The 22,381-nt window shown below is 30.9% G+C and overlaps 2 protein-coding genes across 3 annotated transcripts in view; one reads left to right on the top strand and one right to left on the bottom strand.

Moving 5' to 3' along the window:
- The window catches only part of LOC134724308 (ubiquitin carboxyl-terminal hydrolase calypso-like), a 30,956-nt gene extending 20,248 nt beyond the window's left edge, over positions 1 to 10,708 (bottom strand). For both annotated transcript variants that reach the window (XM_063587450.1, XM_063587451.1), the window contains exons 1-3: positions 10,591 to 10,708; positions 4,483 to 4,512; positions 3,913 to 3,967 (exon numbers count right to left, since the gene is read on the bottom strand). In XM_063587450.1, coding sequence (XP_063443520.1) covers positions 3,913 to 3,967; positions 4,483 to 4,512; positions 10,591 to 10,627 — 122 coding nt within the window. In that variant the 5' untranslated portion in view covers positions 10,628 to 10,708. The remainder of the gene's footprint in view (positions 1 to 3,912; positions 3,968 to 4,482; positions 4,513 to 10,590) is intronic.
- Positions 10,709 to 10,944: 236 nt separating this feature from the next.
- On the top strand, positions 10,945 to 16,877 carry LOC134724292 (putative Dol-P-Glc:Glc(2)Man(9)GlcNAc(2)-PP-Dol alpha-1,2-glucosyltransferase). The gene is made up of 3 exons (XM_063587448.1): positions 10,945 to 11,110; positions 12,739 to 12,936; positions 15,747 to 16,877. Exons 1-3 carry the CDS (start codon positions 10,964 to 10,966, stop codon positions 16,857 to 16,859), a joined length of 1,458 nt encoding a protein of 485 aa, XP_063443518.1. The 5' UTR covers positions 10,945 to 10,963; the 3' UTR covers positions 16,860 to 16,877.
- The last annotated feature ends 5,504 nt before the right edge of the window (positions 16,878 to 22,381 follow it).

Genomic DNA, 22,381 nt, shown 5'->3' with positions numbered 1-22,381 from the left:
TTTTTTTAAAGACAAATGAATAGGTCAAGACTACCTGAATTGTACAAATAAATACCGTAGAAAGGCTTCTATATTTCTCACTGGTACATAGGCTGAATCCGGGTCCGTTCGCGCCCATTCACGTTTGCGCAAACTCATGTTCGCCCCCTTTCACTTTCACACCGTACATGTTCGCAACTAATCTTAATTGGTTTTGTGTTTAATAACTCTGTAAGCAAGTGTTTTCTTATAAGTATAATTGTTGTCATTGTCTCAAAATAAAGTGAGACAGCATTTTTTTTTGGTGTTGAATAAATCTTAATCATGTTTTGGATAGCGTATTGTTAAAGATAATAATAATCCTTTCTAAATAAAGTGGTATTTTGTCAACGTTTTATTTAGCGTTGAATAACTCTTAATCATGTTTTGGTTAGTGTATTGCTATACTTTGTTTCATTGACCTCTTTCATAATGAAGTGAGATTCTGACTATTTTTTTTTCTGTGTGTTGAATAAATTTTATCATGTTTTGGTTATAATAGTGGATTGCTATATTTTGGTTCCTATATTTTATTGTTTCGTTGTTTCAGATCAAAGGGCTTAAAAACAATTATCTTTTGTGTTTTTCCTTTAAAATCTTTAATGTTTTACTCATACCAAGCTATAAATACATTCAGTATTTACACCAAAGCAATTTAAAACAACAATCATGATTTTCCAATTATTCAACTTGAATTTGAAATTAAAATTGGGCGCGAATGAGTAGAGTGCGAACGGACTTTGGGTGTGAACGTGCGAGGTGCGAAAGTGTATTGGGCGCAAACAGACCTGATACCACATAGTCTGAACCCCCTTCTCCCACAAAATATGAAGTAAATTAAAAACAAATTGTTCAGAGAACAATTGAAGTCTTTCCACTAGAAAAGATCTATTTCTATATTGAAATATGAAAAATCAGTTTAAAATGTTAGTTCCTATGGCTTTATGACGTCCTATTAACCTATGACCTTGACCTCAATTTCAAGGTCACAAACCATGGACCTTGAATCAAAATATCCTAGGTCTTTAATATGTTTGGTTAATGAGTACTACCACTTGACGCGTAATTTTAAATGTAAGATGGACAAAAACTCCCTTTTATTGTATGCGCAGCCTTTCAACCAAAATATACAAGTAAGGACATGTCGCAACTAATAATTTATGAAAAATTATTTGTCAAAATGTCATACAGTATTTGAAAAGAAGTGAAAATAAGCCAAAATCAAAATTTATAATATGACCTTGACCTTTGACATTGACCTCATTTTCATTTTTAGTACCAATGACCTCATGAAGACCCTATGTCTCTATCAGTTATCGTTTACCAGTTGAAAATGCATATCGCTTGAATCAAATGAAAAAGGGGGAATAACTCTCATATGGAGTCCCCATAGAGCTATGGTTCAAACGAATATTCTTATCCTAAATATGTAACGAGCAATTTGGTAAAATAAAATCTTTTACGGTTACGAAGGAGAGGTGGCCACAAGAAAAACAGTGTTTGGGGAGATAACTCTTACAACGTAATGTATTTTGTTATAATAACATTTGATATATGTTTCATTATAATACTTTATTCTGATTGGCTAACTGCACATCACATGTTATTCCTCAAGCAATTGCATCACTCAATAAAACTTTTCATTCATGATAACACGTGGTCCCACAATAAAGTGCACAGATGAATTGAATAAAAAAGTTATAAAATTCGTGTTTTCATGATCCTAGCTAAAAAAAGTAATTATAAGTATTGAATGTTTCTTTTTGTAACCTCATAGGGTTGCAAAAGCGTTGACTGTGAGCACATTTTTAGAATGAAGCGCTTACGCTTACGCGCTTCATACAAAAAGTACTTCGGTCAACGCTTTTACACCTCAATGAATTTACAAAAAAAAAGCATTCAATACTTAAATGCAGTTGTAAATTTTTAAAGCAAAAAGAGTTAATACTAACTTTCACTTTTTTGGATGTTCATGTACATTTTGTATGTATTTATTTTTCTCAACTACATGAATTTTTTGGTGTATTTTTAATGATATATATGAGTAGTCCAAATAATTATTACGTCTGGCAAGGCTTTTTAAATTTTATTCTGGGACACCTTCCTATGACCACAACATGCACAAGGCTATGTTAATTTTTTTCTGGGACGCCTTCTTAGGAAGCCTTCCTTATGAACGTCTTAGGAAGGCGTCCCAGAAAAAAATAAAATAGCCTTGTCAGACGTCATTTTTATTTGGACTAATATGAGATATTGGATATTTTTATGCATTATTTAGCCAGTTGAGTCTTTTACAGGATTGTTTGTTTAATGCTGTTTAAACATTACTGAAAAAAAAACACCTTAAATTTGCTAATTATTTGGCATGAAAGTTTGATTTATTGAAAGGGACTCATAGTTTTCCATTTAATTTTAATCTTGGTTAAAACAATAGCTTCGTTGTTTACTTTTATACACAACAACATATTCACTTTGGTTTCGTTGTTTACCTAATATTCACTATGTATTTGGTAACAGTTATTAATTAATTGAATAAAAAATATTATAATAAATATTATTGGAAGCCGAATTGACGTCAAATAGGTGCCGATTTGACTAGATGCCAATTTAACCAGGTGCCGACTTGACTTGTACGTTTCAATTCCTCTGCGATCGTTTGCGGTATTTTCTTGAGAAAACCTATCTTCCGTCATCAAAGAGAAGAAGAAACTGCTTGAAATGATTCCCGAACGCTTCGTGATTGTTAAAATAAGTTTAATTCACTCAAAAAACAATTTTAAAACTTGCGATGTTTAAACAGGAAGTTTCAAAAGCACGTGTAAAAGAAGAAATTAACCGGTGAGAGTGGAAATCCGTACATAACATATATCACTATAGTACGACTTTTAAACAGTTTCATCCTTTTGTAAAACAGTCTTTAATATACCTATCACATTAATGTTTGAAGGGTCTTAAGCTTATTCAAACCATATAAGTCGGTATGAAACACCAAAACGGAATGATAATAACCGATTACGTTTTGTAGTTTACAAAATTCTGGACTGGTTCCTGTCAAACTACAACACTTTGTTCGACTGTAGTGGAATACAAACAGAAACCAGTTAGTTTGTAAACTGGTTCCTGGCTGATTACTACACAATGCTCATGCATAATGATATCACAAGCACATTCCAGTTTGTATTGAAATTAGTAAATACGAAACCAAGCGCGGTAGGCAGAGAAATCAGGTCGGCAGTTATGGAACAATGACTGCGTCATTTTCCAAAAATACAGACATACAGATGAAGAGCTTTATTTTCTCCAAAATGTGATTATGATATTTGCCTATTAATACCATTCTCCAAAATGTTCTGCACATAAACTATCCATCTACTATTGTTATACATTTATATGTATTGCAGTTCTTGTAGTAGATTTATAATTGTATGAAAAGACTGTGCAGTGCCTTATAAATGTTTATATCCTTGTAAATCCTTATACTTTGGTCTCTGGTGAATAGTCATCTCATAGGAATCATACCACATATAAAAAAGAAGATGTGGTATGATTACCAATGAGACAACTATCCACCAAAGACCAAAATGACACAAACATTAACAACTATAGGTCACCGTACGGCCTTCAACAATGAGCAAAGCCCATACCGCATAGTCAGCTATAAAAGGCCCCAATAAGACAATGTTAAACAATTCAAACGAGAAAACTAACGTCCTTATTTATGTAAAAAAAAAAAAAAGGAGAACGAAAAACAAATATGTAACACATAAACAAATGACAACCACTGAATTGCAGGCTCCTGACTTGGGACAGACACATACATAAATAATGTTGCAGGGTTAAATACATGCATGTATAAATTTATTTTATATAAATGTATAATCATGATATTTTTACCCATCAATGGCCTTCTGTAGGTCATAAATTTCTTCTACTTGAACTCCTTTTACCCCTGGAAAAAAGTAAAGAATCATTAGACTTATTTCTTTATCGACATTCTCACTGATAAACATTTATGTTGAATCAATTTCAGGTGTCCACTTATGCAATGTTTAACAGCAGTATTTTATATATTTATCAAAAAGACACAGATTTTTCGATTTAAAATGTTTGTATGATGAAACATCTTAACTAGAAACTGTTCTCTTCACCTGCTATGTCAATGAACATATTGTTTGATGTTATCTGCTTGAAAACATGAAATAAAAATTAAAAACAATTAAAATTAAGATAAAAATCTATCTACCAAATTTTGCAGCACAGGTTAAAATCATAAACATGATAAAGAAAGCATGTAAATGTTAATTTTTGTTGAAAAATATACTAACTAGATAAGTGAGTAAGATAGTGTTATTCTTCTAATTTTTGACAAGTTTTGGATGATTTCTGTTTTAATATTTTGACTTATTAGCTAGACTGTACATTGAATTTGTCCACTATTCTTATCTTTATTATATCCTTACTTACCAAAATCTTCCAACAACAATGTAAACAATCCTGAAATAAAAATTATTTTTAAATATATAAATATTATCATTTATGTCTCATATATGGGCAGGAATTCACTAGTGAAATTTTAGGGTCAATAGTGTTTATCCAATTAAAAAATAAAGAAATCATGCAAATATGGAGAATAAACATTGTTTAAATAGCAAAGTGGGTTAGTCTTTATTGCCACATGCAAAAAAAATGGATCCAATTAAAAAAAAAATAAAAAAATCAGCACTTGTTATGTGCTGGCAGTTGAAAACTGTAGACAAAAAGTGTGACATTTCTGCAGTGGCAAAACCCCTAGTCATATTTAGAATATGCCTGAAGAATTGTTCTACTATAATAGTTGAAAATCAACTGCAAAATGATCGGTCTATCATTTAGAAACCCCATTTTGTACAGAATCCGATTATTGCTGCAAATAAAATACGTTTGAAAATGGACAAGTGCATGTAACTTTTCGGGTCAACAAATGTTACATGCACCTTTTCATTAGCTGATTTGCTTTGGAAGCAAGTTATTGGTCCAGCATGGCAAATTTTGAAAGGTGTCAACAATGGTTACAATTTGGATTTCATGATTTTTATCAATCAACTGAAGTTTGAAAAATATAGAAGGTAAGAAAATTTATTTCATTTTCGTGTCAATACTGCCCAATAATACTCATCTTTTTATAACAGTTGTATACTTTTTATAGTAAGCATTAACATAACTATTTTTTTCAAATTTCAACCCACTGATAATTACATTAAAATGTGGCTTTGTCATCTTTCACACTTGACATCTACCAGTGATCAAGCAGATGATAAGAGAGTGGGACCAGGTTAATTTTGACCTCACAATGAAGTGTTACATGCACTTTTTGTGTAAATTAGGTTCTTTGATAATGATGTGTGACTTGCTTTGCAATTTTGTCAAAAAATATAAGTTTATCTTGTATTTAAACAGGTTTGACCCTTACGATATTCATTTTATTGCTGGAGAGATTTCTGTACATAACATTGACACGGAAATATTTACCAAGGAAAGGTGTTTATGATACATGCAAAAGCTTTTTTTTGTACGGTTTGCCTTATCAATCTAATTTTTTACATGAAATACCACAGATTAATTGCCAATTTGATTAACTAGTACTTGTATTCATTCTCAGCATTATAAAGATAACTGGCCAATTAACTTGAAAACATAAAATGTAACATTGACACCAGAATAAAAACAATATTACTTTATTACACTTAAAGCATAACTGGCCAGTGCATAATATTAAATCAAATGTAAATTTATGCTGAATTTTTAACAGAGAAGTTGTTGATCTTTCTTCACTTGATTTCTAGACTTTACAATATTTACTTGTAATTCTTATCGTTTAAAGGCATGTAACATTGACACATCTTCTGCGTCCAGGTTACATGCTACAACCTAATAAATGTGCATACAATTATTCAATCAATAAAATCTTGTTGAAATTTAAAATTTGCTTCATTAAAATGATATTAAAGAAATAAATGAGTTTTAATTATTTGTGTTTATTTTTTTCCTGATTGACTAGCAATTTTTCCTCATCATTTGTTGGTGTTCCTGTCAATGTTACATACATAACCCAGAATTATAATGTTTTAAAAGCATTGATTTCCAAACCTCTGTTATGAGCTTTAAAACGAGTTTATCTGAGTTTATAAATGACTAACATCTGAAATATTGTCATCACACAATTTCTTTGATGCTCCTATGATAACTTTATGAGTAACATGGACTACGATTTTTGTATCAGGTCTTTTTTGTGTTACATGAGAAGATTTTACTGTGTTGAAATCAACAGTTAATCTAATTTTTAATATTCAAAGTTATTATTATGATACTTATTTTAAAAAATAATGTATAAAGTAAACCCAAATTAAACTTTTTTTTTCATTAAGAAATTGTGTTTGTAACATTGACAGAGTCTATTATTTAGACTTTCACATGTTCAGGCCAGTGTTACATGCGTAAACAAAACTTACTGCCATATGGAGCTATTATCTTATTTTTTATTTTACAAAATTAAAGCGTTTTTATGTTTTCCTGTTTAATTTGTCTTTTAACACTAGTTAGTAACATTGACAACAATATTTTGTGTCCAGATTTTTTATGTTACATGCAAAGGTATTACTTCCTTAAAGTCAGACATTTATATAACATTTTATAACCTAAATGATTAATTAGATATTACTGGGCAGCAATTATATTATTTCTCCAAAGTTGACTATTAAGCACACCACTTTCATCTTCTGGTCTTCATGTATGTAACATTGACATACAACCTTTTACTTTCTGTCAATGTTACATGCATGAACAGAACTGATAACATTTACTAACTCCTTTGCTCTATTAAGAGATTATTGATAATTTAACTTGTTTTACCACCATCAAACTTCATCTTTATTTCTAAATTTAGACATTCTTTTTAGAAGTGTATTTTCTTTATTGACAACAAAATTGGTGTCGGTCTTGAAAATTTACATTCAATTTTTAATAAAAAAAATCTACAGGCAATATAAACCTAAAAAGGAAAAAGTTGATCAGCAATAAATGTGATGAAGAAAACTCTTAGGAAGATGCTGCAAAAAGATACTGTCCCTGTCAACCAGTCAGATGGTGATGTCCCTGGCAGCCAGACAGATGGTGATGTCCCTGTCAGCCTGGAAGATAGTGATGTAAATATCAGTCAATCAGTTAGTTGGTGATGTTCCTGTCAGTCAGTCAGTCTGTGATGTTCTTGTAATCCAGTCAGAGGGTAATGTCCCTGTCAGCCAACAGCTGGTGGTGTCCTAGTCAGCCTGGCAGATGGGGATGTTCATATTAGTCAGTCAGTTGGTGATGTTCCTGTCAGCCAGTCAGAGGGTGATGTCCCTGTCAGCCAGTCAGATGGTTATGTCCCTGTCAGCCAGTCAGATGGTGATATCCCTTTCAGCCTGTCAAATGGTGATAACCCTAGCTATCAGCCTAGCAGATTATGATGTCTGTGTTAGCCAGTCTGATAAGGTCCCTATTAGTGAGTCAGGTGGTGATGGTCCTTTAAGCCAGTCAGATAGTAGTGTTTGTCTGTGTCAGAAAACCAGATGATGGTGACTGTGTATGCAGACATACTAGTGATCTCCAATTTGACCATTCTACAGCAGTGTAGAAGATAGTTATTTCAAAATCTTGTTTATTTATCCCTTTTCAATCACCAGTCAACACATGTATCATGTGTATTTACTGATGCTCATTATAGAAATCATGAGAAATTCCATTTGTAACATATTTTTTTTAATTGTTATGCCAATAATTGACATTCCAGAATATCTTTTGCATTATAAGAGGTTCAGGCTCCTTCTGATTTCAAAATAATAATAATAAACTCATCATGGATACCAGAATTAAAATTTTGTAGGCCAGAAACGCTTTTCGTTTACAAAAGACTTCAGTGACGCTAATTATAAAACAACAAAGTAAAAGAAGGCCAAATAAAGTTGAAAACAGGACTATGGTCTAGTGGGTGTTGGTTTTCTCTTCTGAATTGTTTTACACTGGTCATTATGGGGCCCTTTAAATTGTGGCTTCCTGTAGTTTAGGTAACAAGTTTTCAAGATGAAATGGCATTGAAAAATCGAAACAAGATATTTGAGAGTTTCTATATTATTGTAAATTTTATAATCTATGCATGGATTTTGGTTCTGATTAAGGGTAGATTAATTGGTTTTTTTTCAGATAGATAGTTGAAAATGTTGGAGACAGAAAACAAGAAACAAGAAACTTGTTTTGAATGTTTGAAATAAAATTTATTGTTTAAACCTTAAAAAGTTATCATAAATGTAAGATTTACCAGCAGAAATAAAACGAGATATTGGGTAATATGTCTATCAGACAACAACCTCAAAGATGAAACCCAAATTGTTCTTTATAGAAGTTATGTAAACGATTGAAAATAAGATTCTCAATAAATGCAGCTGTATCAACCTCTCTTAGATTTGTCCATATTTTGTCTTGGTTTTTCATACTATTAATTTAAAGTGTTACTGTGTCACATGAATGAGGGATACATGTAATCATTTTGTACCCTTACTTTGTCAGTATTAGTTATTGAGTGAGAAACTTGTGGATGCTGATGGTTGTGTGGTTGTCTTCTTATCAATCTCATCCCTGTGCATAAAAAAACGGGTTGCTTAAACTTACTGATATAAAAATGTTTCATGTTGCAGAAATTTTGGATGACTCCTTCATCAATTGATCTATCTTTGGTCTTAATTTGATTTTTCTGGTTATTTTGACATTTGATTATCTTTTAATTTAGCCTTCCATAGTGTACCACCATGAACAAGCATAACTACTGGTATAGTTAAAAAATATGTCTGCTGTCTGAAATTTAGGTGAATGGTTTTGGTATTAACCACTATTTAAATAATATCATATATGAGAAATGTGGCAGTATAATTGTATAATTTACATTCAGATGGTTGTTTGGAGGCTTTTTATATCTTTTAAGGTCAATTCTGGCATGGTTCATTATTCATATATTTTGTGTCCACGTTACATGCAACATTTAAGTCACTATTTTATGACAGAAATGAGATAATTGCAAAAATATTAATACAATTTTTTAATGTGAGGGTAACACAATGAAAAAGAGCCTTTACATGTTCAGAAAGAAAATGATTCTTACTGTATTTATCTCTTAAACATTGCATGTAACATTGACAGAAAAGTAGAGGAAACTTGTTTTCACAAAATTTCTGAAAGAAATGAAAATATACATTTTAGAGTTTTGATGATAGACAATGTTTTGTGATCAATATATATGATATTGAATGTTGAATAAGTTAAGGAATCATTAATCTCAATTTGGAAAAAGTGTCCATGTTACATGCTCCAAATTCATTATTTGCATTGGTAATCCAAACTGACGCAAGTTTGAAAATGATTTTTTGGTTACAAATAGAAGGACACCATTTGTAGCAATAATTTGTAAAAAATTTAGAAGCTTATAATGATTTTTATTTTTTTCTTACAATGTCACACTAAAGTAGCATTAGTGAATTCCTGCCCATATGTGTAATATCATCAGCTTGAATATATAATATAGTTGTCATATATCATAGAAATCATCTTCCAATTTTATTTTCAACATATGATCTAGAAAAGAAAGATACAGTGTTTGATCTAGAGATATCCTCGTCTCATGGGTTTCCGTGCTATTAAGAATGCATCATGACATCATAATTCCTGTTGAAAAGCATGCATAATTCAAATTAATATAACGTTTGAAAACATATGATCTGATCATACATTTCGTCATTCTTAACTTCTGTCTAAGCTGAATTCATTTTCTAGCGTCTTCCTGTTATCCTTGGTGGCTTCAGACAGTTTCTCTTGCAATAGAAATAAGGGGTTTAATACACCTATTCGCTATTTCTTCCATTCCGGATAAGTTCTAAAATTACACAACTTTTTCATCCAGTTGAAGCTATTTGGGACCCTGTTTAAACAATTCACCATGCATGATACTTTTTAATGAGACCTGTTTAAACTACCGTAAATTCTTCAAACAAAATATTTTTTTACTTTAATTTTAATTTCGAAAAAAGTGGATCATACTAAATCAAAGTTTCTTGATTATCACTTTCTAAAGTTTTTTCTCCCTCAGCTCACTACTGATGACCTCCATTTTTCGGCCGTTGACCCAAACAGGAAGTTGTATAAATGACTGTTTTTCCCAGAATGGACAAAATAGAGATAAGGTATGTCCAATGATGCTTCCCTCCCCCTTCCCCCCCCCCCCCACACAAAAAAAACAAACCAACACCAGTACACTGACACCCCCACCCCCCAAAATCGCATTTATAACCTAAATTCGAATTCTACAGGATGACCAATAGAAAATTCTACATGTGCCATGATGTGGTCTGGTAGGCCTGTGTGCAAGCATTGAGTCTTCTAAAGTTGGTGATCAATCATGTCAACAAAACAACCGGTCTTTTATGTTTATCTAAAATCAAAATAACTCAATGTAATGAACAGCCAGTTTACTCAAATGTGGCAAAAACAGAAGCTTATTTAGATATTTACCTGGATCACTTTCTAGCTCAAGCCATCCTTTGTTCATTTTTGAATAATATTAAATCAAAATTTAAAAAAAATATTGATCAGCAAGTGCTTTTTTGAAGCATGCATTCCTATCTCTAAATAGGAGAAGAGAGGGACCAGTTATTTTCGTAAAACATTATAATTTAATCAATCTTTTTATATATATATACATATACCTATATTTTCAATATTCTATCTTATTGAAAATTAATTTCAGCTACAAACATATTACTTAGCAGATAGAAGTTACCTTGTGAATAAATATTTTTCAAAACTTTCAAATAAAGGCAATAACTGCTCCACATATTAAAGATTTTAGGAGTCTCTCTAGAGCTTTCCAGTTGATTGTTGCATCATGAACTTCCCAGTGGCTCTGGCCTTTCTTGTTTTATTGTTTGCATTCACCTTTTTTGCCATTCATAATGAACAGACTGATCCATACATGGATGAGATTTTTCATATTCCTCAAGCAAAACAATATTGTCAAGGAAATTTCAGTCATGTAAGACATTTTTTATAACATCCAAAATACAAGTTATATTTCTAACTAGTTAAGTAGTTTAGGCTTTGAATTATTAGTCTGAGTTGTTTTATCAATGTTTATAGGAATGAGTAAATTCTTACGTAATAACAAAACCATAATCATCATTATTATAGTTTACTATATATAGTAACCACTGATAAAATATCAATGCTATAAACTCCTCTCTCCAGCGGGTGACTGTGCGTGTAGGCAAAATAACTCAGGATATAATTAACTTTTGATGAAGGCCTCAATTGTATATAATGTGACAAAGAAAATGTATGAGAAAAGACACAACTGTGAAAGCTGTCAATTAGTTTCTTATGTATTTCAAAATTAAATGATGTGATCGTATTATATTATTCTAAAATGACCTCCTTATTACGCTTTGTTAAGAAAGCTGTGTTCTAATGAGCACAAAAAATATGTTTGACACATGCCCACAGAGTTACTGTTTATATTAACATTATTTCCATCGTTATCCTTTTAAATTATTTATGTTTAAGCAGCTAACATAAACTTTTATTATATATTTTTATCAAACAACATATATTTGCCCTGCTCGTAGTTTTTAATCTTATCAAATATGAAATGTAATATACAGACTCCTCAGGGAGGACCAAGAACAGCCAAACATTCTTATGGTATTTTTGTACGCTTCAATCTATAATTGTATTTGTCATATATTAGAATCGAAAATAATTCCTTCATGTCATGCTCTATGCTCATTTTAACATGGGTAGGCATTATATTTGACCACATTTTACACCTCGCTAATGCTCAGTGTAAAATATTGACAAATATAATGCCTATCCATGTTAAAATGAGCATAGAGCATGACATGAAGGAATTATTTCTTAAGTTAAAACAAATAATTATGATGTCTTGAAAGTCAATTTCTATTTCTCTGAAGGAGGGTGTCACAGTAAATAATAATTTGGAGAATTAATATAATTGCAACGGGAACATTGTGTGTTTTACTCATGACATGCCCATATATGCTCTTTTGGTTTGAGATTTATGAGGATTCAGAGAGAAAAGTCTTTTCATTATGTTAAATACAATTTGTTTTAACGCTGTTGTCGATGTTGTTAAACATGTTAAGAGTGGTAATTGAGAAAAAATAAATAAATGCTGAAAGAAGAATCATAATGCCTTTCACTATTTGTTCAGGGTGGGAAAATTTATACTGTTGATTGATTTATTTTTATGAGTACCAATTTTCATGGATTAAGGTCAAAATTTATTAATTTAAAAGTGGATTTAATTTTGTGGTTTTGTTTAAAGCTGACTGTTATATAGAAATTGAGAACTTCATTGAACATAAGAATTGTGGTTCACCATAAGCAATGGAATCTGCATCACACAAATAATAATGGATCCCTGGTTATTTATTTATTGATACGGGTCAGTATAATACACTGAACAAATATTATATATATATATTTACATTTTCAAGTTTTGTATTTTAAATTATTTCTATTGCATGTATTAAACTAAGATTGATTGGAAAGTGATTCTGTGATTCATGTAACTCTTTTGACTGATATTTTTCAATCAAATCATATATTTTGGCAGAAAAAGTCATTTTTTTTCTCTCATTTTAGTGGGATCCAATGATTACTACCTTACCTGGCCTCTATTTGATGTCAGTAGGCATTCTGGTACCAGTAGGGAAAGCTCTTGGTGTTCAGACTGATTTTGTGTGCTCAGTGTTATGGCTAAGATCTGTCAACCTCCTGTTTGCCATTGGAAACTTTTATGTAATATATGCAATTATGTGTAAATTACACCAAAAAGGAAAGGTAAATGTATTTGTAGATATTTACTTGAAGGTCAACTATAGGTGTAATACCAACAAATTCATGGTACGTCACATCGGGTTGTATACAAAAATAGGTAGAAAAAAATGTTCCCTTGAATTTGACAGTTGTAGGTAATTAATCCTACATTTTATTGCAGTTAATTAAATTTCGGTTTCATAAACAAATGACATGGGTATTTCGAAGCACCATTATTTTTAAAGGACTGCAATAATTAAAAAAAAATTTGGTCGTATATTGGTATCACATCGGCATCAGCAGAGTTTTTTTGTAGACGGATGATTTCCGTAAAAATAACTTTAGTATAAGTAAATAGAAATCAATTAAATTTTAACAGAAGGTTTATAACACCTTAAAGAAGGTTGGGATTGATTTTGGGGGTTTTGGTCCCAAAATTTTAGGAACAAGGTGCCCAAAAGAGGTCAAATTAAGTTTTTTTTTTAGTTTCCAGACAATAACTTGTGTGTAAGTACATGGATCTTTCTGAAATTGTACCACAAAATTTCATTTAAAAAAAGGAAGGTTGGGATTGATTTTGGGGGTTATGGCCCAAACTAGTTAAGATTTATTGGCCAAAAAGGGTAAAAAACAACACTTTTCTAATACTTTGTATAAATTGCTCGTTTCTTGACCAATTTCAAAGGGGTTTATACTTGAGTTCTTGGGGTTCTTTAATATGCTGAATCTAAACGTGTATTAAGATTTTGGAATTTGGTCCCAGTTTATAAATTGGTCCACACAAGGTTCAAATTAAACTTTGTTTGATTTATCAAAAATTGAATTATTGAATGTTCTTTTTTATGCTGAATCTAACCATGTATTTAGATTCTATGTAAGAAACCTATGCTGTGTCAACTATTTAATCGCAATCCAAATTCAGAGCTGTATCAAGCTTGAGAGTTTTGTCCATATTTGCCCCAAACTGTTCAGTGTTCGACCTCTGTGGTCGTATAAAGCTGCGCACTGCGGAGCATCTGGTTTTATTTGGGGTTTCTATAGAATATTTTGTAACCTTGAGGTTACAATACATGGTTACTAATGCGTGTACATTATTTTCTTATATGCAATGAAATGTTATGTGAAATTTTTTCATAAGTACTGGGCAGGATAAACTTTACTCATGCCAAGTATTTCTTTATTTAAAACAAAGATAAATTCTGCGCAGTTTTTTGAAAAGTGCAAATTTAACAAAGACTAATAGGGGAAAATAAATGATGGTATTTCACCTATAGAGGTTAATTATATTTTGTCAAATATTCAATTTTGCATATAAAAAGGAGATTTGAGGTATGCATCATAAAGACAGCTATTACCAAACAGCAACAATCTTATCATTTTGTCTATTAAAATTATTATAAATGATATGTTATATTTAAATGATATAAGTTACACAGCAACTAGCTCAAATAGTCACAAAAAAATATGTTCTCATTAATAATTCTTATCTGACAGCCTTAACAGCTTTTCCCGTTTGAATGGTTTTACACTAGTAATTTTGGGGCCCTTAATAGCTTGTTGTTCGGTGTGAGCCAAGGCTCCGTGTTGAAGGCTGTACTTTAACCTATAATGGTTTACTTTTAAAATTGTTACTTGGAGGGAGAGTTGTCTCATTGGCACTCACACCACATCTTCCTATATCTATTGATATTGTAAGACTTAAAATGTAAGGAGCTCTAATACTATATATCATTAGTTGGTGTTTTGGGCTTTGAATGGTCAGTTAAATATTTATTGTTTCATTATTCTTGTACAGCACTTTTATCATAGATGAACTGTGAAATGTTATTTAGGTAAATTTGCAAGAAAAAATTCCACAGATGAAAAAAAATATCTTTTTTGTTGAGCCTTTGACTTTAGTCGAAAAAGCAAGACTAAGCGATCCTACATTCCGTCGGCGTCGTCGTTCGCGGCGTCCACAAATATTCACTCTGTGGTTAAAGTTTTTGAAAATTTAATTACTTTCTTAAACTATACTGGATTTCTACCAAACTTGGACAGAAGCTTGTTTATGATCATAAGATAGTATCCAGAAGTAAATTTTTCAAAAATAAAATTTCATTTTTTCTGTTTTTTACTTATAAATAGACTTAGTTTTTCTGCGGGGAAACATTACATTCACACTGTGGTTAAAGTTTTTAAAATTTGAATATCTTTCTTAAACTATACTGGATTTCTACCAAACTTGGACAGAAGCTTGTTTATGATCATAAGATAGTATTGAGAAGTAAAGTTTGCAAAAATAAAATTCCTTTTTTTCAGTTTTTTGCTTATAAATGGACTTAGTTTTTTCTGCGGGGAAACATTACATTCACTCTGTGGTTAAAGTTTTTTAAATTTTTTTAAATAACTTTCTTTAACTATCATGAGTTTGTACCAAACTTGGACAGAAGCTTTTTTATGGTCATAAGATAGTATCCAGAAGTAAATTTTGTAAAAAAATAAATCCAGTTAACATAAAATACAGTCTGCACTTTAAGTTTTTAAAACATTTATTCGATTCATAAACTATCCTGAAATATATACCAAACTTGGACAGAAGCATCTTACAATCAAAAGATATTATCAGTAGGAATATTTTTATTGATTGTTTTCCTCATTTTTGTTGAGCCTGGGAGTTACAGCAAAAGTAGGCGAGACACTGGGTTCCGCGGAACCCTTACAATTTTTTTTACTTTAAATAACTTGCTAAACACCAAAATGAGATACAATAGCTATTTAACTTAATTTATTCTTTTTATGAAGCTTATATTTCTGTTACATATATTTTACCCATTTTATTTTCTAATTTTCAGATTGAGCCAAAGATTATCGTGACAGCTTTGACATTAAGTCTTCTCCCTTTGTTGTTCTTCTTCAACTTCCTGTATTACACAGATGTGGGATCAACATTTTTCGTCTTGTTTATGTATTTACTTCATCTCCAAGGCAACAAAGCCCTGGCTTCATTAGTGGGAATCATTGCAATAATGTTCAGACAAACTAATATCATTTGGGTAGTCTTTATGGCTGGTCTAACAGCAAGAAAACTCATTGTTGATTGGTTTAAAGAAATAAGTGGGAGTGGCTACCAAAGAAAATCTTTAAAGGAACATTCAAATCTATCTAGATCATCACAGCCAAGTGAAGACAATGATGTGACGTTATTTCAGATAGTTAAACTACTATCAAAACCACCACAAAACAAAGAACTAAATTTAATGTATTTGATATTTAACATTCTTAAATCAAGTGCATGCAATATTATGATTATTTTAGGATTTTTAGTATTTGTGTATGTAAACCAAGGCATTGTTGTAGGCGACAGAAGTCACCATACAGCTAGCCTTAATTTCCCACAGTTATTTTACTTCATTTCATTCACTGCCGTTTTTGCATTTCCCTATATTGTGACACCAGGGAAAATCTACAATTTTCTTACATCGTTTAAACAAATATCAAGCTATGTGAAAGCTTTCATGTTTGTAACTATTTCTTTTCTTTTGATCCACTATTTTACATATGTTCATCTTTATACTTTATCAGATAATAGGCATTATACATTTTATATTTGGTCAAGACTTTATAGTAGACATTATGTGGTCAAATATCTTCTCATTCCTGTGTATATGTATTCATACTGGTCATTTTCAACATTGCTCAATACAAATTCACATACAGATGAAATATGGAAAACTGTATTTGGCATATGTTTAATTGCAGCTACTGTGCCACAGAAATTGCTTGAGTTTAGATATTTTATTATTCCTTATTTAATTTTCCGTCTTAATATTAGGCCAGGTTCCTGGGTACAGTTATGGACAGAAGCTATGTTATATATTGCGGTAAATTTTTTAACAATTTATTTGTTTGTAAACAAACCATTTAAATGGGAGAATTCATCTGATGTACAGAGATTTATTTGGTAAAATAAAAAATGATCTGATTGTTTATTATTTATTTTTTTACCTGACTAATTAGGATGGAAACAATTTTCTGTGTTCCCTAAAAGTTTTTTGCATAAATATGAGGAATGAATTTCACTATAGTTTGAATATAAAACTTTGGTTTACACAAGATACCATTGTACATTTCCAGTTTTTGGTACCACAAAATCAGTATGATACAGATATTTCAAAAGCATCAGTAATCAAATGAAGTCAGTGAAAAAAACTATGTGAATTAAGTTATTTATCCTACATTGAACTTTTGATGTTGTCCCTTAGAGAAAAGATACCAAGACATTTGCAAGAGGGGGGGGATAAGTTATAAAAAGACTCACAACACAATGCATGAACAAGAAGAAAAAGATTAAAAGACAAACAACTGGTCACTATACAATAAACAAATATAATTGAGCTACAGGAACCCAACCAAAACCAGACCATGAGCTCATAGGGGTTAGCAGATCGTGGTGTTTTTTTTAACTCAATTTCAATCTTTTAAGTCATAGTCTGTGACTAGGATTCATGATCCTCTAAACCTCTGAAAATTTGTAAAGTTCAGTTTTGATGATTTTGCTCAACCTCTGTATATTTGGTATATTTAATGTGTTGATACATTATGTAGTTGTTATACGACCGCAAAATTTGAAAAAATTTCGTCATATATTGCTATCACGTTGGCGTCGTCGTCTGCGTCGTCGTCGTCCGAATACTTTTAGTTTTCGCACTCTAACTTTAGTAAAAGTGAATAGAAACCTATGAAATTTTAACACAAGGTTTATGACCACAAAAGGAAGGTTGGGATTGATTTTGGGAGTTTTGATCCCAACATTTTAGGAATTAGGGGCCAAAAAGGGCCCAAATAAGCATTTTCTTGGTTTTCGCAAAGTAACTTTAGTTTAAGTAAATAGAAATCTATGAAATTTTGACCCAAGGTTTATGACCACAAAAGGAAGGTTGGGATTGATTTTGTGAGTTTTGGTTCAAACAGTTTAGGAATTAGGGGCCAAAAAAGGGCCAAAATAAGCATTATTCTTGGTTTTTGCACAATAACTTTAGTTTAAGTAAATAGAAATCTATGAAATTTAAATACAAGTTTTATGACCACAAAAGGAAGGTTGGTATTGATTTGGGGAGTTGAGATCCCAACAGTTTAGGAATTTGGGGCCAAAAAGGGACCCAAATAAACATTTTTCTTGGTCTTCACATTATAACTTTAGTATAAGTGAATAGAAATCTATGAAATTTAAACACAAGGTTTATGATCATAAAAAGAAGGTTGGTATTGATTTTGGGAGTTTTGGTCCCAACAGTTTAGGAATTTGGGGCCCAAAGGGTCCAAAATTAAACTTTGTTTGATTTTGACAAAAATTGAATCCTTGGGGTTTGTTGATATGCTGAATCTAAAAATGTACTTAGATTTTTAATTATTGGCCCAGTTTTCAAGTTGGTCTAAATCGGGGGTCCAAAATTAAACTTTGTTTGATTTCATCAAAAATTGAATAAATGGGGTTCTTTGATATTCCAAATCTAACTGTGTATGTAGATTCTTAATTTTTGGTCCAGTTTTCAAATTGGTCTACATTAAGGTTCAAAGGGTCCAAAATTAAACTAAGTTTGATTTTAACAAAAATTAAATTCTTTGGCTTCTTTGATATGCTTTATCTTAACATGTACTTTGGTTTTTGATTATGGGCCCAGTTTTCAAGTTGGTCCAAATCAGGATTCAAAATTATCATATTAAGTTTTGTGCAATAGCAAGACATTTTCAATTGCACAATAGCAAGAAATATCTAATTGCACAATATTGTGAAATAGCAATTAATTTTTTAAATTGGAGTTATCTTTCTTTGTATAGAATAGTAGTTGAATCAACTTTAATCATAGTTTTATACAATATACAATGTATTTTCATTTTTACTACCAACTAATAAATTAAAACAATCTTTACCATTCAGTGATAACAAGCACTTTTTATTACATTTTAATATTGTATGATGTATTTAAATCAGCAGTTATTGTTGCAAACTTCATTAGAAATTTGAATTGAAATCAGTACATTATAACTTTAGTATAAGTGAATAGAAATCTATGAAATTTAAACACAAGGTTTATAACCATAAAAGGAAGGTTGGTATTGAGTTTGGGAGTTTTGGTCCAAACAGTTTAGGAATTTGGGGCCCAAAGGGTCCAAAATTAAACTTTGTTTGATTTCATCAAAAAATGAATAATTGGGCTTCTTTGATATGCCGAATCTAACTGTGTATGTAGATTCTTAATTTTTGGTCCCGTTTTCAAATTGGTTTAACATAAAGGTCCAAAGGGTCCAAACTTAAACTTTGTTTGATTTTGACAAAAATTGAATCCTTGGGGTTCTTTAATATGCTGAATCTAAAAATGTACTTAGATTTTTAATTATTGGCCCAGTTTTCAAGTTGGTCTAAATCGGGGGTCCAAAATTAAACTTTGTTTGATTTCATCAAAAATTGAATAAATGGGGTTCTTTGATATTCCAAATCTAACTGTGTATGTAGATTCTTAATTTTTGGTCCAGTTTTCAAATTGGTCTACATTAAGGTTCAAAGGGTCCAAAATTAAACTAAGTTTGATTTTAACAAAAATCAAATTCTTTGGCTTCTTTGATATGCTTTATCTTAACATGTACTTTGGTTTTTGATTATGGGCCCAGTTTTCAAGTTGGTCCAAATCAGGATTCAAAATTATCATATTAAGTTTTGTGCAATAGCAAGACATTTTCAATTGCACAATAGCAAGAAATATCTAATTGCACAATATTGTGAAATAGCAATTAATTTTTTAAATTGGAGTTATCTTTCTTTGTATAGAATAGTAGTTGAATCAACTTTAATCATAGTTTTATACAATATACAATGTATTTTCATTTTTACTACCAACTAATAAATTAAAACAATCTTTACCATTCAGTGATAACAAGCACTTTTTATTACATTTTAATATTGTATGATGTATTTAAAACAGCAGTTATTGTTGCAAACTTCATTAGAAATTTGAATTGAAATCAGTACATTATAACTTTAGTATAAGTGAATAGAAATCTATGAAATTTAAACACAAGGTTTATAACCATAAAAGGAAGGTTGGTATTGAGTTTGGGAGTTTTGGTCCAAACAGTTTAGGAATTTGGGGCCCAAAGGGTCCAAAATTAAACTTTGTTTGATTTCATCAAAAAATGAATAATTGGGCTTCTTTGATATGCCGAATCTAACTGTGTATGTAGATTCTTAATTTTTGGTCCCGTTTTCAAATTGGTTTAACATTAAGGTCCAAAGGGTCCAAACTTAAACTTTGTTTGATTTTGACAAAAATTGAATCCTTGGGGTTCTTTAATATGCTGAATCTAAAAATGTACTTAGATTTTTAATTATTGGCCCAGTTTTCAAGTTGGTCTAAATCGGGGGTCCAAAATTAAACTTTGTTTGATTTCATCAAAAATTGAATAAATGGGGTTCTTTGATATTCCAAATCTAACTGTGTATGTAGATTCTTAATTTTTGGTCCAGTTTTCAAATTGGTCTACATTAAGGTTCAAAGGGTCCAAAATTAAACTAAGTTTGATTTTAACAAAAATCAAATTCTTTGGCTTCTTTGATATGCTGTATCTTAACATGTACTTTGGTTTTTGATTATGGGCCCAGTTTTCAAGTTGGTCCAAATCAGGATTCAAAATTATCATATTAAGTTTTGTGCAATAGCAAGACATTTTCAATTGCACAATAGCAAGAAATATCTAATTGCACAATATTGTGAAATAGCAATTATTTTATTAAATTGGAGTTATCTTTCTTTGTATAGAATAGTAGTTGAATCAACTTTAATCATAGTTTTATACAATATACAATGTATTTTCATTTTTACTACCAACTAATAAATTAAAACAATCTTTACCATTCAGTGATAATAAGCACTTTTTATTACATTTTAATATTGTATGATGTATTTAAATCAGCAGTTATTGTTGCAAACTTCATTAGAAATTTGAATTGAAATCAGTACATTATAACTTTAGTATAAGTGAATAGAAATCTATGAAATTTAAACACAAGGTTTATAACCATAAAAGGAAGGTTGGTATTGAGTTTGGGAGTTTTGGTCCAAACAGTTTAGGAATTTGGGGCCCAAAGGGTCCAAAATTAAACTTTGTTTGATTTCATCAAAAATGAATAATTGGGCTTCTTTGATATGCCGAATCTAACTGTGTATGTAGATTCTTAATTTTTGGTCCCGTTTTCAAATTGGTTTAACATTAAGGTCCAAAGGGTCCAAACTTAAACTTTGTTTGATTTTGACAAAAATTGAATCCTTGGGGTTCTTTAATATGCTGAATCTAAAAATGTACTTAGATTTTTAATTATTGGCCCAGTTTTCAAGTTGGTCTAAATCGGGGGTCCAAAATTAAACTTTGATTTCATCAAAAATTGAATAAATGGGGTTCTTTGATATTCCAAATCTAACTGTGTATGTAGATTCTTAATTTTTGGTCCAGTTTTCAAATTGGTCTAAGGTCCAAAGGGTCCAAATCATAATGTGACATAAACCTATGTTGTGTCAACTATTTAATCACAATCCACATATTAAGCTGTATCAAACTTAAAAGTTGTGTCCATACTTGTCCCATCTGTTCAGGGTTCTACATCTGCAGTCGTATAATGCTGTGCCCTGCGAAGCAACTGGTTTACCAATTCCTTGGTTTTCTATAAAAACTGTTGAAGTCAAAAGCAAAACAAATACATGGAATAGAAGGTTATGATGCAGAATTTATACCTTTTTTGAACAGTTAAAAAAGTTTACAAAACTCCTCACAATGACTAAATATGAATAGATTGACAGCTACCTTGCAATGCAATTCTAAATTGGGAAGTGAACCTTGTCAAATGACTCAAATCGGTTCCTCAGATACCAGTTCTATATATCAACTTTATTTGGCATATGGAATGATTGTATGGTCACTTTTATGGTGAAGGTGTTCATTTGGCAGTGTTCACTTTAACTTAACCCCATTTTTTATGGCTAGTCCTCAGAAACAAGTTTAAGAAATAGGTCATATATATTTTGTGTTTGGAATTGTGATTGTTTTATAGGTCTGCCAACGTATATCTGAGTTTGAAGTCATTTTTAGGGTGCATTGGTCAATGTTTAGTTGGTGGTTAGTTATGTTTCCCAGATATAGGTACTATAAGAAATAGGTCAACTATATTTGGTATATGGAATTGTTGTAATGTCTTCATTTCTGTCAGACAAGGTTCATATGACTGGTGTGAGTCAAGGCTCCGTGTTGAAGATCGGTCATTGACCTATAATGGTTTACTTTTTCAAATTGTTATTTGGATGGAGAGTTGTCTCATTGGCACTCACATCACATCTTTTGAAGTGTTCAAGTTTTGTGGCTAGCTCCATTTCTCAGATACTATTTGTAAAAGGACAACTCTGTAAGGTGTATTGAAAAAATTGTATTGGTGTACAAATTG

This window comes from Mytilus trossulus, chromosome 1 (assembly GCF_036588685.1).
Source record: "Mytilus trossulus isolate FHL-02 chromosome 1, PNRI_Mtr1.1.1.hap1, whole genome shotgun sequence".
NCBI classification, from domain to species: Eukaryota; Metazoa; Mollusca; class Bivalvia; order Mytilida; family Mytilidae; genus Mytilus; species Mytilus trossulus.
The sequence above is the reverse complement of the archived record's forward strand: the minus strand, read 5'-3'. Positions and strand labels throughout refer to the sequence as shown.

Coding starts and splice junctions, on each gene's coding strand:
- LOC134724292 (XM_063587448.1), top strand. CDS start 10,964: ATGAACTTCCCAGTGGCTCTGGCCTTTCTTGTTTTATTGTTTGCATTC. Junction 11,111..12,738: donor GTCAAGGAAATTTCAGTCAT/GTAAGACATTTT, acceptor CTCTCATTTTAG/TGGGATCCAATGATTACTAC. Junction 12,937..15,746: donor AATTACACCAAAAAGGAAAG/GTAAATGTATTT, acceptor TCTAATTTTCAG/ATTGAGCCAAAGATTATCGT.